Source organism: Castanea sativa, chromosome 1, assembly GCF_040712315.1.
Source record: "Castanea sativa cultivar Marrone di Chiusa Pesio chromosome 1, ASM4071231v1".
In the NCBI taxonomy this organism is placed as follows: domain Eukaryota; kingdom Viridiplantae; phylum Streptophyta; class Magnoliopsida; order Fagales; family Fagaceae; genus Castanea; species Castanea sativa.
Window position 1 is genome coordinate 2,491,851 of NC_134013.1, and position 22,814 is coordinate 2,514,664.

Sequence of the window (22,814 nt, forward strand, 5' to 3'; positions counted from 1 at the left end):
GAATTAGCCAATGCACTTCTTTATGTATAATTACCTTCTAAGGCCACATGGTTGGATCTAACAAAGAACATAAGATACAATACCAAAGGAACCACACCTAAGCTTTACTAAAAAAAAAAAGCTCACATCAAACTAAACCAAAAAAATTCTATTATATTAAGTGTTAATACAACAAAATATGTATAGTAGTATTAGACAAAATATTGCATCTACAAGTTAACATTGTTGCAATAGTAACTTAAAAGTTTAGCCGATAGAAAGATGATACTCCCTATGGATGTTGCCACCTTATAGTAGGGACAATATCTTCACTGCCATTAGTGGAGGTAGAGGTAGAGGGAGAAGAAGGGGAAGAAGAGGAAGAGAAGGTTTAGCCGATAGAAAGATTGCTTGATAATCACAACTTTCATGAGATCTCAAGTAGAATGGGAGGTGTAGGTGGAATAGAGTCTCTATCTAAGGTTCCTATTAAGTTTCAATCCAACCAATGCCTACTTCACTTGGGGCACTAGACCCAGTCTTTGCCCTATCTCTTCAATGTGGGGCATTAGTGATTTGATGTTTCCTATATAGCTATTGATTGTCTTTATTTACCATTAAAAAATGATTGGATTGATGCGGATAGATACATGTATAAATGTAGCTATCTTAATCAAGATGTGGCAATCAAAGTTCTCAAGGATGAGCAAATGAAGTTGGAATTTGCTCAAGAAGCCATTTTTTATAGGGTTTGTTAAGTACAAGTTTTTCATGTATTGGTTATTGTTTGAAGGCTATTAGTAGAGAAAAAAAGCATGGGAGAGAATCTTATGACACTGCAAGATAAGATGGTTATTGCAATGGAAAAAATCATTGCTATAACATTAGAATTGTTACAATTGTTGATATGAGGTACTGCAATAAAATTTTAGATAATAAGTTTGTGCAACAAAAACTTTTGTTGCAGTAAATTTCAAATATTTTAATGATAATTTTGATGCAATGATAAATATATTGTTGCAGTAAATGATTTACTATTTTGAATATGTTGTAGCTATAGGCTATTATTTCACGAATTTTATTACAATAAATTGCAAATAATTTACCAAAATAGGCCAGATTAAATTATTACAATGATATTTTTATTGTAATAGATAATTATTTCATTTTGTCATTGCATTAGATTATCAAATAATTGATACCAAGTTATTGTAATGATATATTCGTTTTTGTCATTGGAATATTTTGTAATAGAATTAATATCAAATTATTACAATGATAACTTCGTTGCAATAAGCTAATAGTTCGAAATTTTCATTGCAATAGATTGCAAAAATAATTGGTATCAATTTATTGCAACAATTTTTTTTTTAAAGTTATTGCAATAATTTTTCATCAGTCACAAATGTTTGGGTTTCAGGTTTTCCGCACTTCATCGGATTAGCCTCCCTCAGAAATTCCTCAAATTATTCATCCAAAAGTCTAAATTTGCTAAACATGAGCAAATCAAAATAATAGACTTCTTAGGGTGGGTTATCAAGAACGAATTGACAGCTGAGGAAATACAAATGAGACCCCAAATGAACACAAGACATATCTTTGGGGTATATCCCACCAGTTAGTCCAGTTTTAAGTTGGAGGATAGGGGAGAGCAATCTTGGATCACTAGTTTTAGCTTCTTGGGTTTCTTTTGTTGGAGACCAAATAGATAGAAGATTTGGAACAGCAATCTCATACAAACTACTGCTCCACTTATCTGAGAAGTATTCATACATCTATCGTGCTTCAAAAGGCTGATCATCTAATGGTTGCGCATGAGCTATGATATGCAAGCCCAACAACGAACGTGAATTTTCATGAATAAATTGCAAATGATCCATGGAAATGGGTCCCCAAATTGGTTTGAGGAATAAGGAAATGGCTTAGGGGAAATTAGAATTTATATTTTATGTGATATTGAGATTGCTTAACTGAATGGTTGTTCGATAACTGATAAGGATTGCAAGCAGCGTGATTTGGGGAAGCCTAAAAAGGAAAATTAGGAAATGGGGGAAAATTTGATTCAATTCAACCCCAATAAGGCGTTTCTTTAGCCAAAAATCACCATTTTGGGCTTTTGGGATAAATTTATTTTTTTTATTTGTGCTCAAAACTACAGTTTGGTCCTTTGGAGTTTGAAGCAAGTTTGGCCTTTCTACACATGTGTGGGCTTATTTGGTCTTTTTCACATAAATAATTATCTTTATTATTAATGAACTAAAAAAAAAAACTTCCAAGTACCATGTATATAGTTTTCTTTTTAGAATCTCCCAAATATATAGCTAAATAGCTATAGATTGTAGGGTTGGCAATGAGGCAGGCCAGGCTGGGCCCAAAATGGGGTCTTTGCCCCCACCTCTCATGGTTTTGTCTTGCCCCATCCCTGCATAACGGAAAAAAATTTCTTACCCCATTAGGGCCCCGTGAAGCTCCGCCTCAACCCATAAAACTCTACTTTTTATTAATTTGCCTCATAACTATTACAATTTTTTTTAATAAAACTTGTTTCATTAATAAAAATATTCTTAAAATTACAACTAAATTTATCTTATCAAATCAAATTAAATTTTAGCAAAAACTGAATAATATTATCCAAGTGTTTGATAAGACAATATCACAACAAAAACAAAAATATCATAGTATAACACATAACAAAATAGAGCTAGAGATCGATCCACGTTGGGTAGAATAAAATAAGCTAATATTGATATGTTTGTTTAAATAGTAGGATTTTAGAGTATGAAAATTGTACAATTGTAACCCTTATCAACACAAGGCGAGGCGAGGCGAGGCAAGGCAAGATGGGTCTAAAAATGCTAAATCTATCCCTACCTCACCTTGTGGTGAAGGGTTTAAATCTCGCCCCATCCCTGCCTCATCCCCTTTACGGGGCGAGAAAAACTCGTGCGGGGCAAAGCGGGGAAGGGCAGGTTAAGTAGGGCGAGACAAAATTGTCACATCCCTAATAGATTGAAGTTTGAATGTAAAATCATAACTTAATTCAACTCTAAACTTTAATTTTGACAAATAGGGATCTACATTTATCTTCTTCTTCTTCTTCTTTTTTCATTTTATCATAATATAATTAATATCTTAACTTCCATAATATAATTAATATCTTAACTTCCATAAAATATTATTCGTTTGTATCTTTATTGACTGTTTTTTTCTGCCTATAATTTTCTTTAATGGCCTGTTTGGGAGTTTAGAGAAGGAGGAGAGTAGAGGGGAGTAGAGGGGAGGGGAGTAGTGGGGAGGAGAGTAGAGGAGAATGATTACCCTCCACCTTGTTTGGATGTTTTTATAATTAGTAAGGGGGAAGGGAGTAATTAGCCCTTCCCCTTGTTTTTAACATTGTAATTTTATAAATATAATAAGGGTAAATTAGGTAATTTACTTTATCAATAATTTTATGTGCTCTACTCTCCCTCCAAATCTCTCCAATTTGGGGGAATTAAAAATGAGGGGGTTGGAGGTAGTTGAAACCCCTTCAAACCCCTCCAAACCCCTCCCCTTCCTTCCTTAAAAAACTCTCAAACAAGGTAATTAAATTACTCCCCTTCCCTCTACTCTACTCTCCCTCCTTTTTTAAACATCCAAACAGGCCATAACTTTTTTCCTTCAGATAGTTGCATGCTAAATGTTATTTATATCATTGGTAGATCAATTCACATGTTTCTAATTACCTTATTTCTTTTCGAGGGAGAAAGAAAGTTATGGGAGCAGTATATCTTAGAGGTTTTTTTTGGGCACATACAAAATTATTTTGAGCGAAGAGGTCTAAACTCTAAAGGGAATTAAGATGAGAATGAGGAGGCACAGTCTAGAGTGAGAAACAGAAGACTCGAGAGAACATAGAGAAGCCACCCCTAGCAGTGGCTGGTGGTGGCAATGAGTGAAAGAGGCATGGCTTGAAGCTTTCGACCATGGAGGTCTAGGCTAGGTGAGGTTCGTGTCACAATGAGGGATTTAAGATTTGAATAGAAGTTAAAAAGATAAATAAAAAATCAAGAAAATAAAAAACATGAGAGGTGGCAGGATTTTATTACTCTATTAGAGATTCCTAAGTTATAATTGGTGGGGGAGATGTCTTTAGAGAGTCTAGAGTGGACCGGGCCGAATTTGGTCAACTTGTGGACCCAATATAGCTCCCCCAGCCAAGCCCAGTCCATGCTTGTTTAAACTAGGCCCAGTCTGAAATTCACTTAAGCATGAACATTTTGACCCAAGTCAACTGCTCCAATTTACACTAAACCAAACCCAAAGCCCCATGCCTTTAAACCTTGCAGCCCAACTCCAAATCCCCCAATTCCTCTTTTTCGGCCCATAGAAACCCATCCGCCCACTTTTCATAATTACTTTTTACCCTAAACTTTCTAAATTTTCATTTTTAACCCCAAAATTTACATAAAATTATCAAGATGCCCTCCAACTTTCACAAAATACATTCTCAATCCCACAACATCCCAAAAATTTTCCAAAGCACACTTTCAACCCCAAACTTTCACTAAATTACTTTTCAACCCCTAAAATTTTCAAACTTTGCACAAAAGCCCTAAAGGCCACAAGAATGCAATTATAATCTCATCTTGTTCCGAAATAAAATTTTCTCTATAAAAATAATAAGACTATCAAATAATATTATTTTCACACTTTATAGGAGTTTAACATTTGTGTTCCTTGATATTTTTGTGTCTTTTTGCATAAGATAAATACTTTGGGAAAATGATTTGCAGAATTGCATTTCTATGCAATGAAAGCAATGCAATGCTATGAAGTGAAGTAAGTTTTACTTATTTTCCTATGCAACTTATGTTCCTAGTAAATGTCATGTGATCACATAATTAGCTATGCCCTTTGATCTTGCTGTCTAAAAAAAATTGTTTACCATCTTAAGATAGATTATACATGTCATCTTAGAGTAGATTTATATGTCATGCATTTACATGTTACCCTAGGGTATATTATATATGCCAATAGTTATTTGTTAATAGGTGTTTGATAACTTTAAAATATGGACAAATTTAGCTTAGATGGGTAAGACAACTTTGATTTTGTTAATTTTTGTTTTCTAAATTACTAGTAGTGATTTATCATGTTGAATTGGTAGTTTATCTGTATATTAATCAACTACAATCTTGTAATGTTATTTTATTTTTTTTTATAATTTGTGAGGTTCAATTCAAATTATTTCGAATTAATCCTCTGAAATTTAATTCTAATATTGAAATTTAATTTAATACAAAAACTAATACAAGCAAAACGAAGGGTTGTCAATGCTCCCTCATTAAGATGGAAAAAAGTCCCTTATTTCTCCTTACAAGCCAAGGCCAGAGGGTTCCATTCCTCCCCTCCACCCAAAAATGCAACAATGCTCTTAAGGTTTATCTCAAAAGGACCTCTAAAATACTTAGGCCATTTTTATTACTTCAAACTTGTGTAAATGGACTGATTTCACTAGCAGGGTATTATTTTCTTTGATGTGAAGAGTTGCTTCATATTTCAAAAGCAATAGTTAATACAATGTGGACTTTGTATTAAGGACTCTATAAGGCTAAGGAGAGCTTGAAGAGATTTTTGTCTTCATGTATATACTTATATTGTGAGTTTCAGTTATTACGAGTTGTATTGTAGTATAAGAAACTCTAAATGTAAGTTAATAGGACGGTGGCAGTCTTGAAAATCTGTTTACTTTTTAAATTTGTGTTGATTGGAAACATTGTGACGCTGTACTTTTCTTTGGGTTTATGGACTTCTAAGTTACTATTTCAGCAAGTGTGTAATTGCAAACATGTGTGCAATCATTTTTAATTAGAATGAAAGAATATTCAATGCTTTTGTGCCTTCTCAGTATAACAAGAAGTGTGCAGCTAGACTGCAAGCCAAGGGCTTTGTTCATCAAATTGGCATACCATATTCTCACATATCAAGCTAACTTACTGTTACAATCTATGTCTCTCGCACATATTTTTGGTATATACTCTTAAATCTTAATCACATTTTTTAGAGCTATCACCTCAATGGACCAAATAAATATTATTAATAAATGAAACTGTAGTGGTCCGTTCCTAATAACCTCGAGCTGTTGGGTCTGGACCCCCAATTTATTTATATTTTGGGTTGGGCTTATCTCACAATGAGAGATCCAAAAAGTGTTTGGTTATGTCACTAATAGAGTACTAGCTTTAATTTGGCATTAAACTACGTTGATCTTGGCTTAGCCGTGAAGGCTACCAAGAAGTCAAGCCCAATCTCTGAAATTTGAACAGAATTTTCTTCTCCCTGAGATATGTTTCTCCTCACTTTTCTCGTATCTCTCTCTCTCATTTTTCCAACCCTTTCTTCCTACCTCTCCTCCCCTATTTATATCATTCTCTCAATGGGTTTGTCATGATGAGAGAATATTTAGCATGTCAGTGGGTCTCTCCGTATCATATCACTTGTCAAAGGAGACCCACCTCCTGCTATTGACATGACCTCCTAGTAACTCATGTCTAACACCGATTATTGCTTGACGACAAATTCCCCCAAGGCATTATCTCTTGTTTTGGGCATGTCTTGAGTACTTCCTTATCTACTCGGCTAGCTCCACACAGCTCAGCTATATGAGCTGAACTGGGCCGAGATTATTCCAATGGATGGGCCTAGCAATTCAGGGGTCGGCCTGCTATTCTCGGTCGGTACAAAAACCATGATAATTTTGAGTAAATTATACTGTCTTTTTCTTGAAATTTGGTTCAATATTTATTGTTGGGGGCTTAACGTGAAATCCTCATTCAACAATCAAGACTTTACCAGCTTTAGTCATGAGTCATGACCACTTCCGAGGAAAAATTTACCAATGATTCACAACAACCATGACAGGTAAACTAAACCATCACACATATATCCACCCTGGGCCAGGTCGAATTCGTTTGCTATAGCCCCCTCATCAAACCAGCACCCATGATTTGATTGCTATTTGGGGCCCAACTAAATATCCTGAAAACTCACCGTCAATAATAATGAATATGTCTGTAAGCACTAGTCACGATAGTTATAAATTCATAAAGCAGGTCTCCCAATAATTCATGACTACTACTACAAGTAAACTCATGCATTCTGCAACAAATAGTTTTTGTATGCAGCAAACTTTCCAAAAACGAAAATGGGGAAATGAAAAAATGGGGTGTATACAGTTATACCAAATAAAGTGAGGCTACATAACCAAATAAAATAAACAAGCTAAAAAAAGCTAAACCAAATGCACTTTGTTGCCTCCAAGTTGCCAAGCTCAGATAAGAAGCATTTCTTTACCATTTTCTTTTTCCCCCTTTTTTACTGCCTGCATTTTTTAACTCAAAATTTATTGGTAAAGCGAGATGCTGCAACTATAATACATAATAAATAAATAAAAATAACTGTTCCCTCGGCCTATCTGGATTTAGGAGCTATAATCTGAAGCCCACCCATGAAGGGCCTCAATGGCTCGGGAATAATAACAGAGCCATCTTCTTGCTGGTAATTCTCAAGCAAGCAAACAATCATCCGTGGTATTGCACAGGCAGTCGCATTTAGTGTGTGAACAAACTTTGGTGGAGGAAGGCTTCCTTTACCCTTTTTAGAATTAGTTGATGATGGTTCTGATGGACGATATCGGATCCCCAGTCGACGACTTTGATAGTCTGTACAATTTGATGCACTTGATATCTGTCAAAATATTTACAAATGGGGTTTAATATTTCAAGAATGGCTAATAGAATGGTACCCTTGTCTGAATAGACAACATTATATTCTTGCATATCTCAAGAAGCAACGACATTTTGAAAGCAAAATTTGTGCCCATGTATAACCAACAGTAGCCCATTTGAGAGAGAGAGAGAAAGGGAGTAAATCCCATAGAAATACCTCGCCAAATCGTTCTAAACCAGGCATCCACGCCTCCACATCAAATTTACGATATGCTGGTGCACCTAAATCCACTGAAGCCATATCCAAAGTTCTGCCAAGAAACTCAAGATTAACATTACTAGAACAACAACCAGCACACAACTCAATAAAAGGCTGAGGAATGTCCTCACTTATAATGCAATCCAAGTGATGAGAAGAGGTCTTCTTCAATTTTAATGAGCTCCTCATGGTAGAATTCGCTTTCCTCTGATTGGCATAAGACAAACATCTCCACCTTGCTGAATTGGTGGACTCGATAAAGACCCCTGCGCAGTATCTCCACCCGTTTTATCATAATATGCATGAAGTTTATTTAGTGCCACAGGTTTAAACTAGACAAACAAGACTAATAGCAATCATAACGTGAACAACTTGTACCTGAGCAAAGACCACCAACAGTGTTTCCCAAGCACTATAGTGGTCACATGCATGCATTTATGGTTAAATGACTTACCACAGTAAGGAGCCAAGGTGGTAGATTTTCAAGCACTAATCAGGATAATAAATGATTTTGGACTTACACAAGACTCACTAAAAATTACAAGTTTATTTGATGACATAGTAAACTAACAGGCCAAATCTCTAAGTCATATATACTTATTGTGGAACACGTCTTTTGTTTAGTCATTCAAAGTTTTCCAATGTTAAATTTTGTTCTACAGTAAACAAACCCTGATGCCTTCATAAAAAATGATCATGGTCAGCCAAACCCAATGCCTTCTCAACCCTACCATGAAGAGATTTAGACAAAGAATGCATGTTTGTCATGCAGAAGGGCAGTAGCTGCCACACCAAGACGACACCCGATTCTACAGTTGAAAAACCAGGCATTCTTATTGACATGATTTTGATGTTCACGTTTCACATAAAGCCTATCTCTTCAGCATTGGATGGAAGAAAAGGTAAAAAACAAAATCATACTTTTCATGCCAGCATATTTGGATACTCAAGGATCTATAATATCAGCAGCACGTTGAACAAACCAGTGTGATGCAATTAGTAGGGAATATTAACTAAATATGAGATCACATTTCAATCTCAAATGGTACAAGTGTCATGTGCTCAAAATTTTATGAAACAACTAAATTATCATATCATTGTCAGGAAATTTGCATTTGATTGAGGATTTAGCATTACATGATTTGGTAGAACCATTATTCAAGTGTATTGGAAATAGTGAAAGGTAGCTAATCATAGAAGAAAAAAGGATGACACTAATAATTTACCTTGTTGCTGTGCCTGCAGCACCTGCTTCAGTTCGGAAGCAATGGGAAAATGCCACATACTTCAATGGTAACAATGACTCAGCAACAATAGAATCCATATGAATTCCCCCCACTGGAATCTCTGCAGTGCCGATGAGGCACTGGTCACTACCCTCAATAGAATAAACCTGATACATGTTTAACAAGATAATTAGCAAATTTATACATCAATGACAGTGAACATAATGTCCTTTCCTACACACTATGGCAGCATTTTCATATCTGGACGAGAGAGATAAAAAGCAAGAATTTCAAAAACCTGGGTATTTGCTCCACGAGGCTGAAAACCGCATTTTTCAACAACAGAGGATCTTACAATCTCTGGAGTTGTCAAGGGTGTGAAGCCCTTCTTCATGACTTCCGAGAGTGTCCAGTTAATGAGGCCCATCTCTAACATAACCGCTTCATTCTTCAGGTAGTAGAATTTTGACCCACTGACCTATATGCACAACCAGAAAAAAGGATACCCATTAGAAAGGAAAGCAGTCAATTGTTGAGTTCGAGTTAAAAGTTACCAAATCTATTTATTTGGAATTCAAAATTTTAGATTTGACGCAACAACCAAAATTATGAGTAAAATCTTCTGAATATCCAAGTATTGCAGATTTATCAACCTGTTAGATTACATAACAAACACAACTTCCAGATATGTAAGACCTCTACCCTACTAATAGAAAACCCTTAAAAGTTATGATACAAACCCTGTAGGGAGAAACTAAGGGACACTTTTAATACCTTAGATTAAACAGAAAGAGTACCTCTGCAGCAGCATCGAAATCTAAAAGATCAAGTTCTTTTCCAAGTTGAAGGTGATCCTTGACAGGGAAGCTGAATTTGCGCGGGCTACCTACCTACAAAAGCACATAGAAAATTTAAAAAAAAAAAAAACAAAAACAAAAAAAAACTGTATAAAACTGGACTACAACATGCATCCCTTGTCAGAAAGAGAATGACTCAAAAAAAACAAGGTACCATCTTTCTTATCACCGAAGACTCCTCCCCTCCAATCGGAACATCCGGATGAGTCATATTCGGAATACACTGAGCTTCCTGCTGAAGCTCATCAGTAAGTTTAAGAAGGTCTTCTTCCAAGGTGACAAGCCCTTCCTTCAGATTCTTTCCTAAATACATAAATAAAAGCAGTATGAGAAACACATTTCAAAATCAGGGAAATGATATATGCATAATATAATATCCCCACCATATACCTTCTTCTATGAGTCTTTGACGCTCAGCTGGTTCCAATTTCCCTTTCATCTTGTTTGCCACCACATTCCTTTCCCCACGAAGCCGCTCAACTTCCTGCTATCTGTGAGTGACAATTAGCTCAAAAATTGAGAAGAAAACAATTTGCTCTCTGTTTTTACACCATATTTTATTTTTAGATGTAATCTAAACAAAGAACCTTTGCATTTTGTTGCTCAACGCACCGCCCATTTGTACTTCAAAATATATTTCACATCAAGCCGACATCTTCTAAAGCCAGGGAATTTTTTTTTTTTTTTTTTTAAGGCAAAACTTAAAGTACAGTTCTTTATAAGTTCCCGAATTAGATTCAAATACGTAGATTAGCCAATGCACTTCATTATGTATAATTACAGCTTCTAAGGATACATGGTTGAATCTATCTGGAGAATGCACAATACAATGCCAAAGGAACTACACCTAAACTTTACCCAAAAAAGTTCTCATCATAAGATTCTCTCCCATGCTTTTTTGTTTTTGTTTTTTTCTCTACTAACAGCCTTCATACAATAGCCTTCATTCAAGACCCATTGGGTGCGTGTGTAACTTAATCAATGAAAAGACTTACATATACATACATGCACAAATTGACACACATACTAACAACTAGTGAATTGTCAATATAAAATTGAATTTTCCAAAATTCAAACAGAAAATCAATGCACAAAGTTTGATTATGGTTATTAGCATAAACAAGAGAGTATAAAATTACAACCTTTTGAAGATGGGTCATTTTGTCATACAGTTGAAGCACAGTTTCCAAATTAGCATTGGAGTTCCTCTTCTCTATGTTTAAAGCTACTGCTTCTTTGTTCTCCCTTATCCACTTGAAGTCTATCGCTGCTTTCCACTGAGGCTTCACAGCTTCATCATTCATCACCAAAATCAAAAACCAAAAATTTAAATTTAAAAAAAAAAAAAAAAAAAGTTGGAACTCAAAGAATAGCGCAAAATGTGAATCACCGGTTTCATCTGAAGCGGTTTGGACTGCAGGTGCGGCTGAGAGAGCTCTGGCGAGGAGTGGAAATGGAGGTCTCTGTGTACGGCCACGGCGGGAAGGAGCTAAGAAGGTTAGGGTTTTGGGAAGTGGTTTGAAAACGAAGCGCGAAGAAGAGAATGAAGGGATTGAAGCGAGCTTCAGGGTCTGTAAGGTCGTCCCGCCCATACCCATGGTTTTTGTCTCTGTTCAGGGTTGGACTGGACTTTTGAGTCTGAGGAGAGAAAGAGAGCTAATTTCAGTTTCAGCCAATTTATCCTCACAAATTTTGTAGTATTATTATTATTGAGAAGAAAATCTAATTTATAAGTTAAAAAGTCACTATATATGTGTATATATATTGTCAATTTTGTTGGTTTAACAATTTTTTTTTTTTTTTTACAATGACATTACTCATTAGTTGAAATTTAAAATTTTAGTTATTTTCTGAACTTCTGAAATATTCTCTAATATATTAAGTTTTAGATTTTGTTTGTTTATATAAAAAATATTATTAAGTTTTAAATTTTGGTGATATTAAATAAATACTTTTTTTTTTAAGACGGTTTCAACTTACGAAGTCTGCTCTGATAATAACTCAATTATTATAAACTTTTAATATTAATTTATTTTACTAAGCTTAATAAAAGTTTCTGACCGGTTATCAAAAAAAAAAAAAGTTTATTTTATTTAAATTTCAAACATGAATGAAATTCAAATTCATTACATGTTTAAATTTTGTTCACTTTCTTGTTAAACAAGCTTGAATTTATATATTAGTACTTGACTAACAAGAGGTTTTAGATTAATATTCTTTCGTACTACCAGATACAATGAAAAGTGAAAACTCATTCTAACATTTATGAAATGTGACATGCAAATACTTTATATTGTGTTAGATTAACTATTGTTTGAAGGGTAGGAGATAAACTTATTAATGGTTCAATTTTTTTTTTTTTTTTTTGAAGAACCCTTTAACAAGAAGTGGGGGCTAGCTTTAATAAATGGATTTTAAGCTTTGAGCAATGGGATTTGGGGGAAACAATATACTTTGTTTTCATAATGGCCACGGTAATTTGGCTAACTTAATCCTGTTTGGTTTGTTGTTACGGAAGAATTAACACATTTTCAAAGCTACTGAATTTGTATGATAACGAGAGTTGATATTAATGGTGAAAGAACAAACATTTGAGACATATTGAGCTATTGATGAAGGGGTGCACAAGGCACTATCCATGGGCTCATGGGTTTTGCAAGCACTCCCAAGCTCACTTGCACTTGTGATATGACCATTGATCTCCAAAAAATAGATGAAGAAAAATCCCCTCTTGTCCTCCAAAGTCCAAACCACACCCCCAATTTTCCAAACGGACTTTGCCATATGGGTTGGGTCCATTCGGCTAGCAATCTTAAAGGGCGTGGCGTTCAACTTTCCTTGTTTAGGCCTTGAGGCACATTGTGCTACAATATTGTTGGGCCGGTTTGTTTTGAGCTTATCACAAAAATTGTCGGGGAAAAAACAGGTTAACATATCCACAAGGTAACATTTTAATTTTGCAAAAAGTTAATAGATATCCTGAGAATATTAGTCTACAAAATATTTATAGAAAATTTTATGAAAACTGAAAAAAGTAATTAAATTTTTTGACAATTTTATTTTTTATAAAAGTAGTATCAAAACTTTCATAAATTGGTTCATTAACAAATGCTCTCAGGGCACCTGTTAACCAAACCGTTTAACTTTGTGAATTCTTTTTTTTTTGACAATACCCATGCCCAAGTAGGAACAAGGATCCTGGGCCTTATGTTTGTGGTTTGGTGGACTGAGCTTGATTCACCGCAGTTGTATTGGGCTAATTACAAACTAAGTTATGCACAAAACATGATTTCTACAACACATACACACTTACACATACAAAATATATACATATTGTACAGCAAGGAACAGTAAAGGAATAATAAAAGGTATATAAGACATTAGGGATCCTCCGAATGATAAGTAATATTTCATTATTTTTTGGGTTTTAGTACATTGGGCATTTTCTCTACTGGGATATGTCACAAGGTCCAAATAAGTTCAAAAGTCACAGACTTAGATAGCTCTTTGTAGGCTTCTAAGACTTATGAGGTTTGAATCCTTTTGAATCCAAGTGTATCCTCTAGTGTCTGTCTTAAGATCCCTCACAATGTTTTCCCCCTTTTCTCATTTTTTGATTTTTAAAGAAGTTTTTCCAAGGAGCCTTTTGCTCTGATTCTCTATTGCTGAATGGTTTTTACTATTGGCTCCATCCCCTTTTTGTAGTACCTCCCTAGGGTTTTTGTTGAACCACTAATTCCCTCCATTTGTTACCCTGTGTACTAGAACCAATGTTGCGTCAATAACATTGGTGGCCGGTCCCTTCTTTATTTTCTTATTATTTTCCCCTTTTAAGCCCCCCCAAAGTCCTCAGTTGACCTTCCCTTTTTGGGAGATCTTAAGAGCTGACTTTCAATCTTATTTTCCCAAAACTTCTAAATGTTGTTTTTTAGACCCACCTTTTAAGCTGCTTTACCTTTTGTCATTTTTTGTAAATGGGCAGATTCCCCTCTGTCAGGCTGAAAGATCCCCAGCTACCTTCCTTCATGGTCCTCCTTTTTGTGTTCCCCAAGGTACTAGGCTTCTTTTCATGAAGTGCTAATTCCTAAGTCATCAGTATTTTTTCTAAACCATGGGCGGCTGATGGGTAATACCCATTTTTGTTCTTTGTGTCCATGAGCATGCTCCCTTGAGCTGTCCTCATCCCAGCTAGTCTATTTCTGCACATCCCGAGGATCCTAGGTTTCTGGGAGTCATAAGGTATTCTGGTCCAATCCCTTTCTAGGCTCCCTAGGAAATTTCCCTCGCAAAGGCTGAGCTGAGCTTCATTTTTCTTTTCCCTTTATCTTCTAAGGCCTAAAGCTTGCCCATTCATGTGTTTGGACCTCCTCTTACTTATTTTATGTGGGTCTTGATTCGCCGATTGGTCCTTGCCTTTTCTTTGAGGGTTCAAACGGGTTTTAAATTTCAATGTTTATGATGTTTTGGGCCTTTACACGATGCTTATGATATTTTGGACCTCAACAAACTTTATTCGTAAAATAATTGATAAGTAATTGCAATTTACAGAGTATTAAAACTCAATTGAAATTTGGAAATGACAAATTCTAGAAAGCTAAGGGCATAAAGAGAAAGAATATAATAATAGTAGTATTCCATCAAATTCCCTTTTAATCCAATGGCAATGGTTCGAGATAAGGCAAGTTTGGACTGTAAATCAATATGTAATGCCATATGGCACTTAAAAAAACAAAGGCCATAGGAACGAATTTTCATTTGAAAGCCATGTGCCCATGTTGGTACATTTTGCCTTTTGGCATATGCAAAAATTTGCGGTTGTTTTATTACTAGGTTTATTTATTTGTTTTTCCTTAAAAAAATAGTGTTTGTGCTAGCAAGTGTCACATATTGCCACCCATCATTATTTTAAAAAAAAAAAAAAACTGAATAAATAAAGTGGTCATGGGCTCTCTTATGGTCAATATACAAAGCCGAAAAGCCATTCCAAATTAGTTTGTTTGGCATTTTTACTTTTTTAGTGGATCTTATTCTTTTTTTTTTTTTTTTTTTGATGAGATAGTGGATCTTATTCTCATTACTGTGCAAAGATTTTTTTTTTAAATTTTAATATATTGAATTAGTAGATACTAGGTAGTGGACACTGGACACCACAATCATTTTAATTGAAGTTGAGATATTGTTGCAACTTGCAATTTTCTCTCTCTCTCTCTCTCTCTCTCTCTCTCTCTCTATATATATATATATATATTAGATAAAAACATTTGTGAAGTAGGTTTGTAATTCTTTCAAATTTAAGTATTTTCCTGTGGAAATGGTGTTATAATAATACACCCTTTTTATCTAGTGGAAATCCCACATCACTCCCTTTTATCGCTCCCAATTTAAAGTCATGCTTTATCTCACATTTTAATAAATAAAGTTTTTTAGTAAGACAATTTATTTTCTTAAAACCATTTATTGCCTTACCTTTTAACAAATATAATCCGTAAGTTAAAAAAGATATATATAGACCAATAACGAAAATTCTTGTCTCGTGAACTTCAAGTTAGTTTAATTTATGAGAATTCAACGAATTGTTAAAAATATTGCAAATTTTACTTAAAAACTAGTGTTGTAAGTGCACAATTGCACCTGGACCCAAGAACAGTTATGGGCTCAGGCCCAATGAGCCTTAAACAATACGATTTGTAGAGTGTGGGCTTGAAACCTAGGTTAGAAATGGGTGGGACTTAAATGACAAACCAAAGACTGCCAGTACTTGGAAACAAGAAGGAATATTGTAAATAGGCTTCCTCGGACGTAAGCCGAGAGCTGTTCTTATATTATATCTCTCTCTTTGTCTTTTTTCTTTTTAGGTTACAAAAAGTTCTCCCCCCTTTTCTGTCTTAAATTGCCCTTTAAATACTACTCTTTTGAATGCTTTGTACACGTGTTGCCTCACCTCCCCCTTAAACTATATATTTCTTTTCTCAGTGCCTTTGAATAGTGACCAGAAGTTTCTCTTCCACTGTTCAGGTGTCACTTCCCCATAAATGCGGCCAAGGTGGTAGATGCAGGGTCTTTAATGTGGAGGTAGCAGCCTTTATCTTTGACTTTTCTTCAACACCGGTGCTTCTGGGGCGTTCTAGGGTTCACCCCTTTTTACCATTGGCCTTAACTGTGTCATCCCCTAATCTTCACTATGAAATCCCGAGTTCTTCGGTGTTCATCCGAGGGTAAGTTCACCCTCGGCTGGATCCTCGGATCCTCGGCGTACGGGCCGACCCATAGCACTAACAATTTCTTACCCCAGGGTCAAGTCGGCCTTCCTTAACACGGCCCAAAAGGCCCACGTTCCCACCAGGATCTTTTTGCCCCACACAATAGCCCCTCAAAACTCTAATTTTCAACGTCCGAGGAGAAAAATAGGGTTTTGATCCGTCGAGAACCTACTCTACTCACTTTGCGAATAATGGCACGTGTGGAAATCGTTTCGTGTCCCAGAAAATACCATTTGGCGGTTTTATTTTGAACAACGCGCGTATTTATTACTGCCAGTTACATTTTGACCCTCACGTTCAACGGTGAGATGGACATCCAACGGCCCTCATTACTCCACGAAATTTTAGGCGGGACAAACATAATTTTGAGGCCGCCTTTTCGCACGTCGTGACGCTTCGGGAACCTGCGCCTTCATTTAATTCTTCAGGGGGTAATCCCATCAAGACATCAGCCATCATACCTTACTTTGCAGAAAAACGTGAAGACTTGCACACCTTCAACCTTGTAAGTTCTTGCTCCTATTCTTAACCTTTTTCTCCTCGATATTTGTCCTCGGCTGTCACTACAAACACTCTCCCTTTTAGAGTTTGACTTTTCGTTCTTTTCTAATGGGTAAGTTTAAGTGTCTAGTTGATACCGCCGCTGGGATGGAGGGCTTTAGGGCTAAGTACCATATTCCCAGCGACGTAGGGTTAAAATACTGCCCGGCAACAGCCGTGGCCGGTTCTAGGAAAGAGGGAGAGGTTATCATTCCTACGATAGCCTTTATAGAGGGTGGGATGACCCTACCAATGAAACCTGTAACTAGGGAGTACCTCCGCAACCATCGGTTGTGTCCCGATCAATGCCTCCCAAACGTTTTCAGAGTTCTAGGTAGTGTAGATGCTCTAAACGAGCAGATGGGTTTAAACCTCACATGGCACGATGTCGTGTTCCTATATGAGTCCCATAAACTTTCTAAGGTAGGTTATTATATTAAATCTCGGTCCAGCACCGTTAGGCTAATTTCCTGTCTGCCCAAATCAAACAAAGGCATGAAGGACGACTACTTGATCGTGTCTGGGAACTGGCACGACGGCCTCCACTGCCCAGTTCAGTGGGGGGATCCAGGTGCGACGCCATAGGATTAATCTTCCCACAACACAACTTCTTCTAGCACACACCGAAATGCATATTCGTACTTGCTTAAATTTGTTAAACATCTATGTAAATCTGACCAAATTTGTTTGTTTTGATGTCTTTTCTGCAGATAAGCAACACGTGCGTCCTCGTCTGAGTCACTGTAACATCGCAGATCTAAACCGGGTACTTCGCTCCGAGGTGTTCGTTAGTGAAGACCTACAACTCCGGGCTGCTCACCTTATTCTAGGGTACACTCCCCTTTCCAAAGACTTCCAGGAGATAGAGGACGCCATAATTGCGGGCGACCGAAGACGAAAAAGGATAAACGTAGCTCGGCCCCACTTTCTGGACGACCGCGACCTCCCAGACGCTCCCAACACCGTTTTGTACAACCAGCCTATAGCAGCAATCCCCCTTGCCGTGCATTCACAAACAGCTGTCATTCCAGAAGAACAGGTGTCTTCTTCACACACACTCGACGACGAGATAGATCAATTCCATCTCGAAGACACCGAGAGACCTCGCGGAAACCAGTTTGTAGTACTTTCCGACGAGGAGGAAGAAGCCACCGAGGCCTCTGGAATCGCAGGGTTTGTAGTTGCCCTTCCCGAGGACGAATCTGAAGAAGACATGGGAAGAATGGAGGGTCTCCTAACCAATAGGGCTGCTAAGGTTGCAGAGAAGAAGAAAACGGGGACATCCCAAGTTCCCCCAGCTTTACCTCCTCCTCCTCCTCCAGCTGAGCCAAAACTGCCAGCCGAGGATCCCAAGAAGAAGAGAAAAGGGGATAATGAGGGGACAATTAATAAAGACCCCAAGAAACCACGCCAACAACTCCCACCGGTCCAGCAGCAGAAGCTGGACAAGGGCAAGGGTAGAGCCCGTTCAGTTGAACTCGGGGAAATCAGGGATGAGGCTGTAGTGCGCCGAACACCGACCACCTGGTCCCCCGACCTAAGGCTGGACGGCGCACCCATCTCCTGCCAGTCCAGTATAAGGGCGGTTCAACAAGGCCATGCCCACCACCTGGCCGAGGTCTTGGAACGCCCTCTTCTGCTGCCCAAAGACATGGAGACTTTGGAAAAGATGGGCCAGCCACAACTATTTCTCTCACTGAAAAGAGACTTAGCGCTGGTAAGTTTTTCTCCTTTTTAGGTAGATTCCACTTTTAATAATATTTATAGGTAAGTTTATTTTTTATTATTCCTAACTCCATCATACTTTGTTACACGCTATTCAGGAGGTCTTTGTAGCTGAAAAGTTTATTGAAGACGCTCGGAAAGTAGCCAGAACTGAACTCGAAATTAGGATGGAGACTGAGAAGTCCTTGGGTACAGCCCTTGCCGAGAACGAAAAGCTGACCTCGGAGGTAGCAGATCTGAGGAGAGAGAAAAACGGGGTCGAGTCAAACTTGAAGACTATGAAGACCCAGATAGAAGGACAGTGCAAGCTCCTTCGTGAAAGAGATGAAGAGCTCTCCCAAGCTCAAAGGGAGTGCTCGGATCTGAAGAAGCAACTGGCGCTGATGAAGGAAGAAGCTAGCTCCTTCCAACTCTCTCTTCAAGCTGCCAAGCAGGCAAGTTTCGATGAAGGGGTAGCAACCACCGAGGAGCAGCTGACAGAGGAGTTCGCGGCTTTATGCCGCGAATACTGTCAAAAAGTATGGGGGGAAGCTTTAAACGCAGCAGGAGTTCCCCAATCTTCGGATTTGAGGAAGTCCGAGAACGTTTGGCTTCCCCTAGAAATACAGGAGATTGAAGAGGCTCCTGTTGCTGCTCCTACCCCTGAGACAACTCTTCCTGCTTTACCCCCAGTGGTCCTACAGCAAATTCCTGATCCTACAGAACCTTCTGGTTCCAACAAAGAGAAGGAAGGAGGAGGGGATGCAGAGAAGGATTTAAGCCAAACAGTGGAACCCAACGTCGTTCCAACAAAGACAGCAGATAAAGGAAAGCAGGTTATGACTCCTTTTGAGCTGGAGTTGAGAAAGACCGAGGGCACTAGTACCTCTCAGCAAGATCCTCCTCCAACAGCTTAGGACTTAGCTTAGGGCTTCGCTTTTTCTACTTTTGAACTATCTATGTAATGCATATTTAATTGATTAATGAAGAACAATTTCATTTGCTTTCCACTTGGGTTGTATCTGTTATAATTTACCTTATTTTTTTTTGTATTTGTTATAAAGATTGCCATTAGCACATAACCAGAATTTCTCAGAGTAAACAAATCTAACTCCATGGATTGCACAATCATAACTTTCACATAATCTTATACACATCATTAAAGATTTAATAAAAGGTGACATGGTTAATATATCTAAACAATGCCTTGATTAAAAAGAGAAGAAGAATTCATATAACGATTAAACCCTTATAATGCATAACACTGTTTCTAGTAGGATGTAAGATCCGAGGACCATTCCTTACACAAAAAATTGCTTAATACTTAAAGATATGAAACTTATGGTCCGAGTTTAATAAACAGTAACGCATTAACATCCAGACATGATAAGGAGATAACCTTGATCAAAATGGTGGTCCGAAGATATGACTTAACCAATTTTACGTTTAATTCTTAAAAATTATAGCTTCAAATGTTAATTTTCCCAAAGTAGGAGGTCCGAAGACCCGGCATAACTAAGGTTCTGTTTAACAAATGACAAGACATCAATTTCCACAAGGTTTGTGGTCCGAGGACTGCACTTAACCAAGTTTCTGTTTGATTCTTAAAAATTGTAACTTCAAATGTTAATTTTCCCAAAGTAGGAGGTCCGAAGACCCGGCATAACTAAGGTTCTGTTTAACAAATGACAAGACATCAATTTCCACAAGGTTTGTGGTCCGAGGACTGCACTTAACCAAGTTTCGTTTGATTCTTAAAAATTTTAACTTCAAATCTCTATTTTCCCTAAGTACGAGGTCCTATCTCACCGCATAACTAAGGTTCTGTTTAACAAATGACAAGACATCAATTTCCACAAGGTTTGTGGTCCGAGGACTGCACTTAACCAAGTTTCTGTTTGATTCTTAAAAATTGTAACTTCAAATGTTAATTTTCCCAAAGTAGGAGGTCCGAAGACCCGGCATAACTAAGGTTCTGTTTAACAAATGACAAGACATCAATTTCCACAAGGTTTGTGGTCCGAGGACTGCACTTAACCAAGTTTCTGTTTGATTCTTAAAAATTGTAACTTCAAATGTTAATTTTCCCAAAGTAGGAGGTCCGAAGACCCGGCATAACTAAGGTTCTGTTTAACAAATGACAAGACATCAATTTCCACAAGGTTTGTGGTCCGAGGACTGCACTTCACCAAGTTTCTGTTTGACTCTTAAAAATTGTAACTTCAAATATGAGAGCTAGCCATAACTTTGAAATATTAATTGACAAAAGCTTATTTGATTAATAATAATACCTTCTAAGATTATTTACATTCCATGGACGTGGTACAATTCGTTCGTCTAGGTCAGCTAGCCTATACGACCCTATGCCTGCTATTGAAACAATGCGATAGGGGCCTTCCCAGTTAGGTCCTAGCTTACCCCATGCTGGGTTCTTAGAAGTGCCTACAACTTTCCTTAATACAAGATCACCAGGTGCAAGTGGCCTTAGCTTCACGTGGGCATCATATCCTCGTTTTAGCTTCTGCTGATAATAAGCCAATTGGACCATAGCTGCCTCACGCCGTTCCTCAAGTAAATCAAGATCTTTCTCTAGAAGTCCCTGGTTATTCTCTGGGCTAAAAGAACTTGTCTTTAGAGTAGGAAAACCAGATTCTAGTGGTATCACCGCCTCGGCTCCATAAGTCATAGAGAATGGTGTTTCTCCAGTGGACCTGCGCGGTGTGGTCCGGTATATCCACAGGACATGAGGGAGCTCTTCTACCCATTTGCCTTTCGCATCATCCAACCTCTTCTTGAGCCCGTTGACTATGACCTTGTTAACGGCCTCGGCCTGCCCATTTCCTCGAGGATAAGCGTGTAGAGTATCTATTTGTGATGCCCATGTTACCACAGTACTGCCTAAAGGCGTTGCTGTCAAATTGAACGCCATTGTCTGAGACAAGTGTATGCGGTATACCAAATCTAGTAACAATATTTTTCCATATAAATTTCTTGGAATCAACATCTCGGATATTGGCTAAGGGCTCAGCTTCAACCCATTTAGTGAAGTAGTCTGTCCCTACGAGCAGCCATCTTTTGTTGCCAGCAGCTCTCGGAAATGGCCCTACAATGTCCAGGCCCCATTGTGCGAAAGGCCAAGGGCTGGAGAGAGGGTTAAGAACCCCTCCAGGTTGATGGATATTAGGGGCGAACCTTTGACATTGATCACATTTTCTGGAATAGTCCTGAGCCTCCCTCTGCATATTGGGCCACCAATAACCCTGAGTCAGGGCTCTATGGGCTAAGGACCTTCCCCCAGTGTGACTCCCACAAATTCCTTCATGCAATTCCTCCAGTAATGATTCTGTTGATTCAGGGTGTACACACAACAAATACGGTCCTGAAAAGGATCGTTTGTATAACTTCTGGTCCTCGGACAACCAGAAACGCGGCGCCTTTCGACGTACCTTTTCTACTTCGACCTTGTCTTCAGGAAGGATGTCATTTTTAAGAAAAGATATGATCGAATCCATCCAGCTAGGACCAGGCCTTATTAGATGGATGCGAGGTGCATTAGCAGTTACAAGAGAAGGTTCTACCAGATCCTCAACGAGAATAACCCTTGGTAGACCTTGAGCCAAGGATGTGGCCAATGTAGCCGAAGAATCTGCATGAGTGTTTCCACTCCTAGAGACATGAGCTAAGGCAAAGGAGTCGAATTCAGCTTGCTGACGTTTAACCTGGGCCAAATAGTCCTTCATTCTGGGGTCTCTAGCCTCCATGGTCCCCATGACTTGGCCGACCACTAACAGAGAGTCCGAGAACACATGGATTTCCTTGCCACCCATCTTATGTACCATTTGCATGCCTACCAAGACTGCTTCATACTCGGCCTCATTATTAGTAGCCGAGAAGGCCAATCTCAAAGATTTTTCAAAGACAATTCCTTCAGGGGACATTAGAACAAGTCCAACACCAGACCCTTTATGATTAGCAGCCCCATCCACATAAACTTTCCAGGCCGAGGGCGGTACGGCTGTGATCACACCAACTGATTTTTCACCGATGTGTGCTTCCTTTGAAGTTTCTTCTAACAATGGTTCAGCAAACTCTGCCACCAAATCAGCGAGGACTTGACCCTTCACCGAGGTGCGAGGCTTGTATTTAACATCAAAGGCTCCCAAAATGGTTCCCCATTTTGCCACTCTGCCAGAATAATCAGCACTGCGCAACACAGCCTTGAGAGGCAACTGGGTCAAAACAACCACAGTATGAGACTGGAAATAGTGAGGAAGTTTGCG

The 22,814-nt window shown here is 38.0% G+C and overlaps 1 protein-coding gene across 2 annotated transcripts; it reads right to left on the reverse strand.

Moving 5' to 3' along the window:
* Positions 1-7,045: 7,045 nt before the first annotated feature.
* Positions 7,046-11,729, reverse strand: LOC142638572 (serine--tRNA ligase, chloroplastic/mitochondrial). Of its 2 annotated transcripts, XM_075812607.1 has the most exons (10): positions 11,421-11,729; positions 11,173-11,321; positions 10,421-10,514; positions 10,185-10,333; positions 9,971-10,063; positions 9,472-9,651; positions 9,174-9,340; positions 8,079-8,213; positions 7,906-7,999; positions 7,046-7,707 (listed from the first exon to the last, which is right to left on the reverse strand). In XM_075812607.1, the coding sequence occupies exons 1-10, from the start codon at positions 11,626-11,628 to the stop codon at positions 7,432-7,434; spliced, it is 1,545 nt and encodes a 514-aa protein (XP_075668722.1). In that variant the 5' UTR covers positions 11,629-11,729; the 3' UTR covers positions 7,046-7,431. The 2 variants fall into 2 exon arrangements, with proteins under 2 accessions (XP_075668722.1, XP_075668731.1); XM_075812616.1 differs by lacking the exon at positions 11,421-11,729 and having other exon boundaries at positions 10,421-10,521; positions 11,173-11,313.
* Between the last annotated feature and the right edge of the window lie 11,085 nt (positions 11,730-22,814).

Excerpts from the sequence above, each read along its gene's own strand:
- LOC142638572 (XM_075812607.1), bottom strand. The coding sequence starts at position 11,628 with ATGGGTATGGGCGGGACGACCTTACAGACCCTGAAGCTCGCTTCAATC. Across the intron at positions 9,652-9,970 it reads ATTTCGATGCTGCTGCAGAG|GTCAGTGGGTCAAAATTCTA; the intron begins GTACTCTTTCTG and ends TTGTGCATATAG. Across the intron at positions 9,341-9,471 it reads CTCGTGGAGCAAATACCCAG|GTTTATTCTATTGAGGGTAG; the intron begins GTTTTTGAAATT and ends AACATGTATCAG.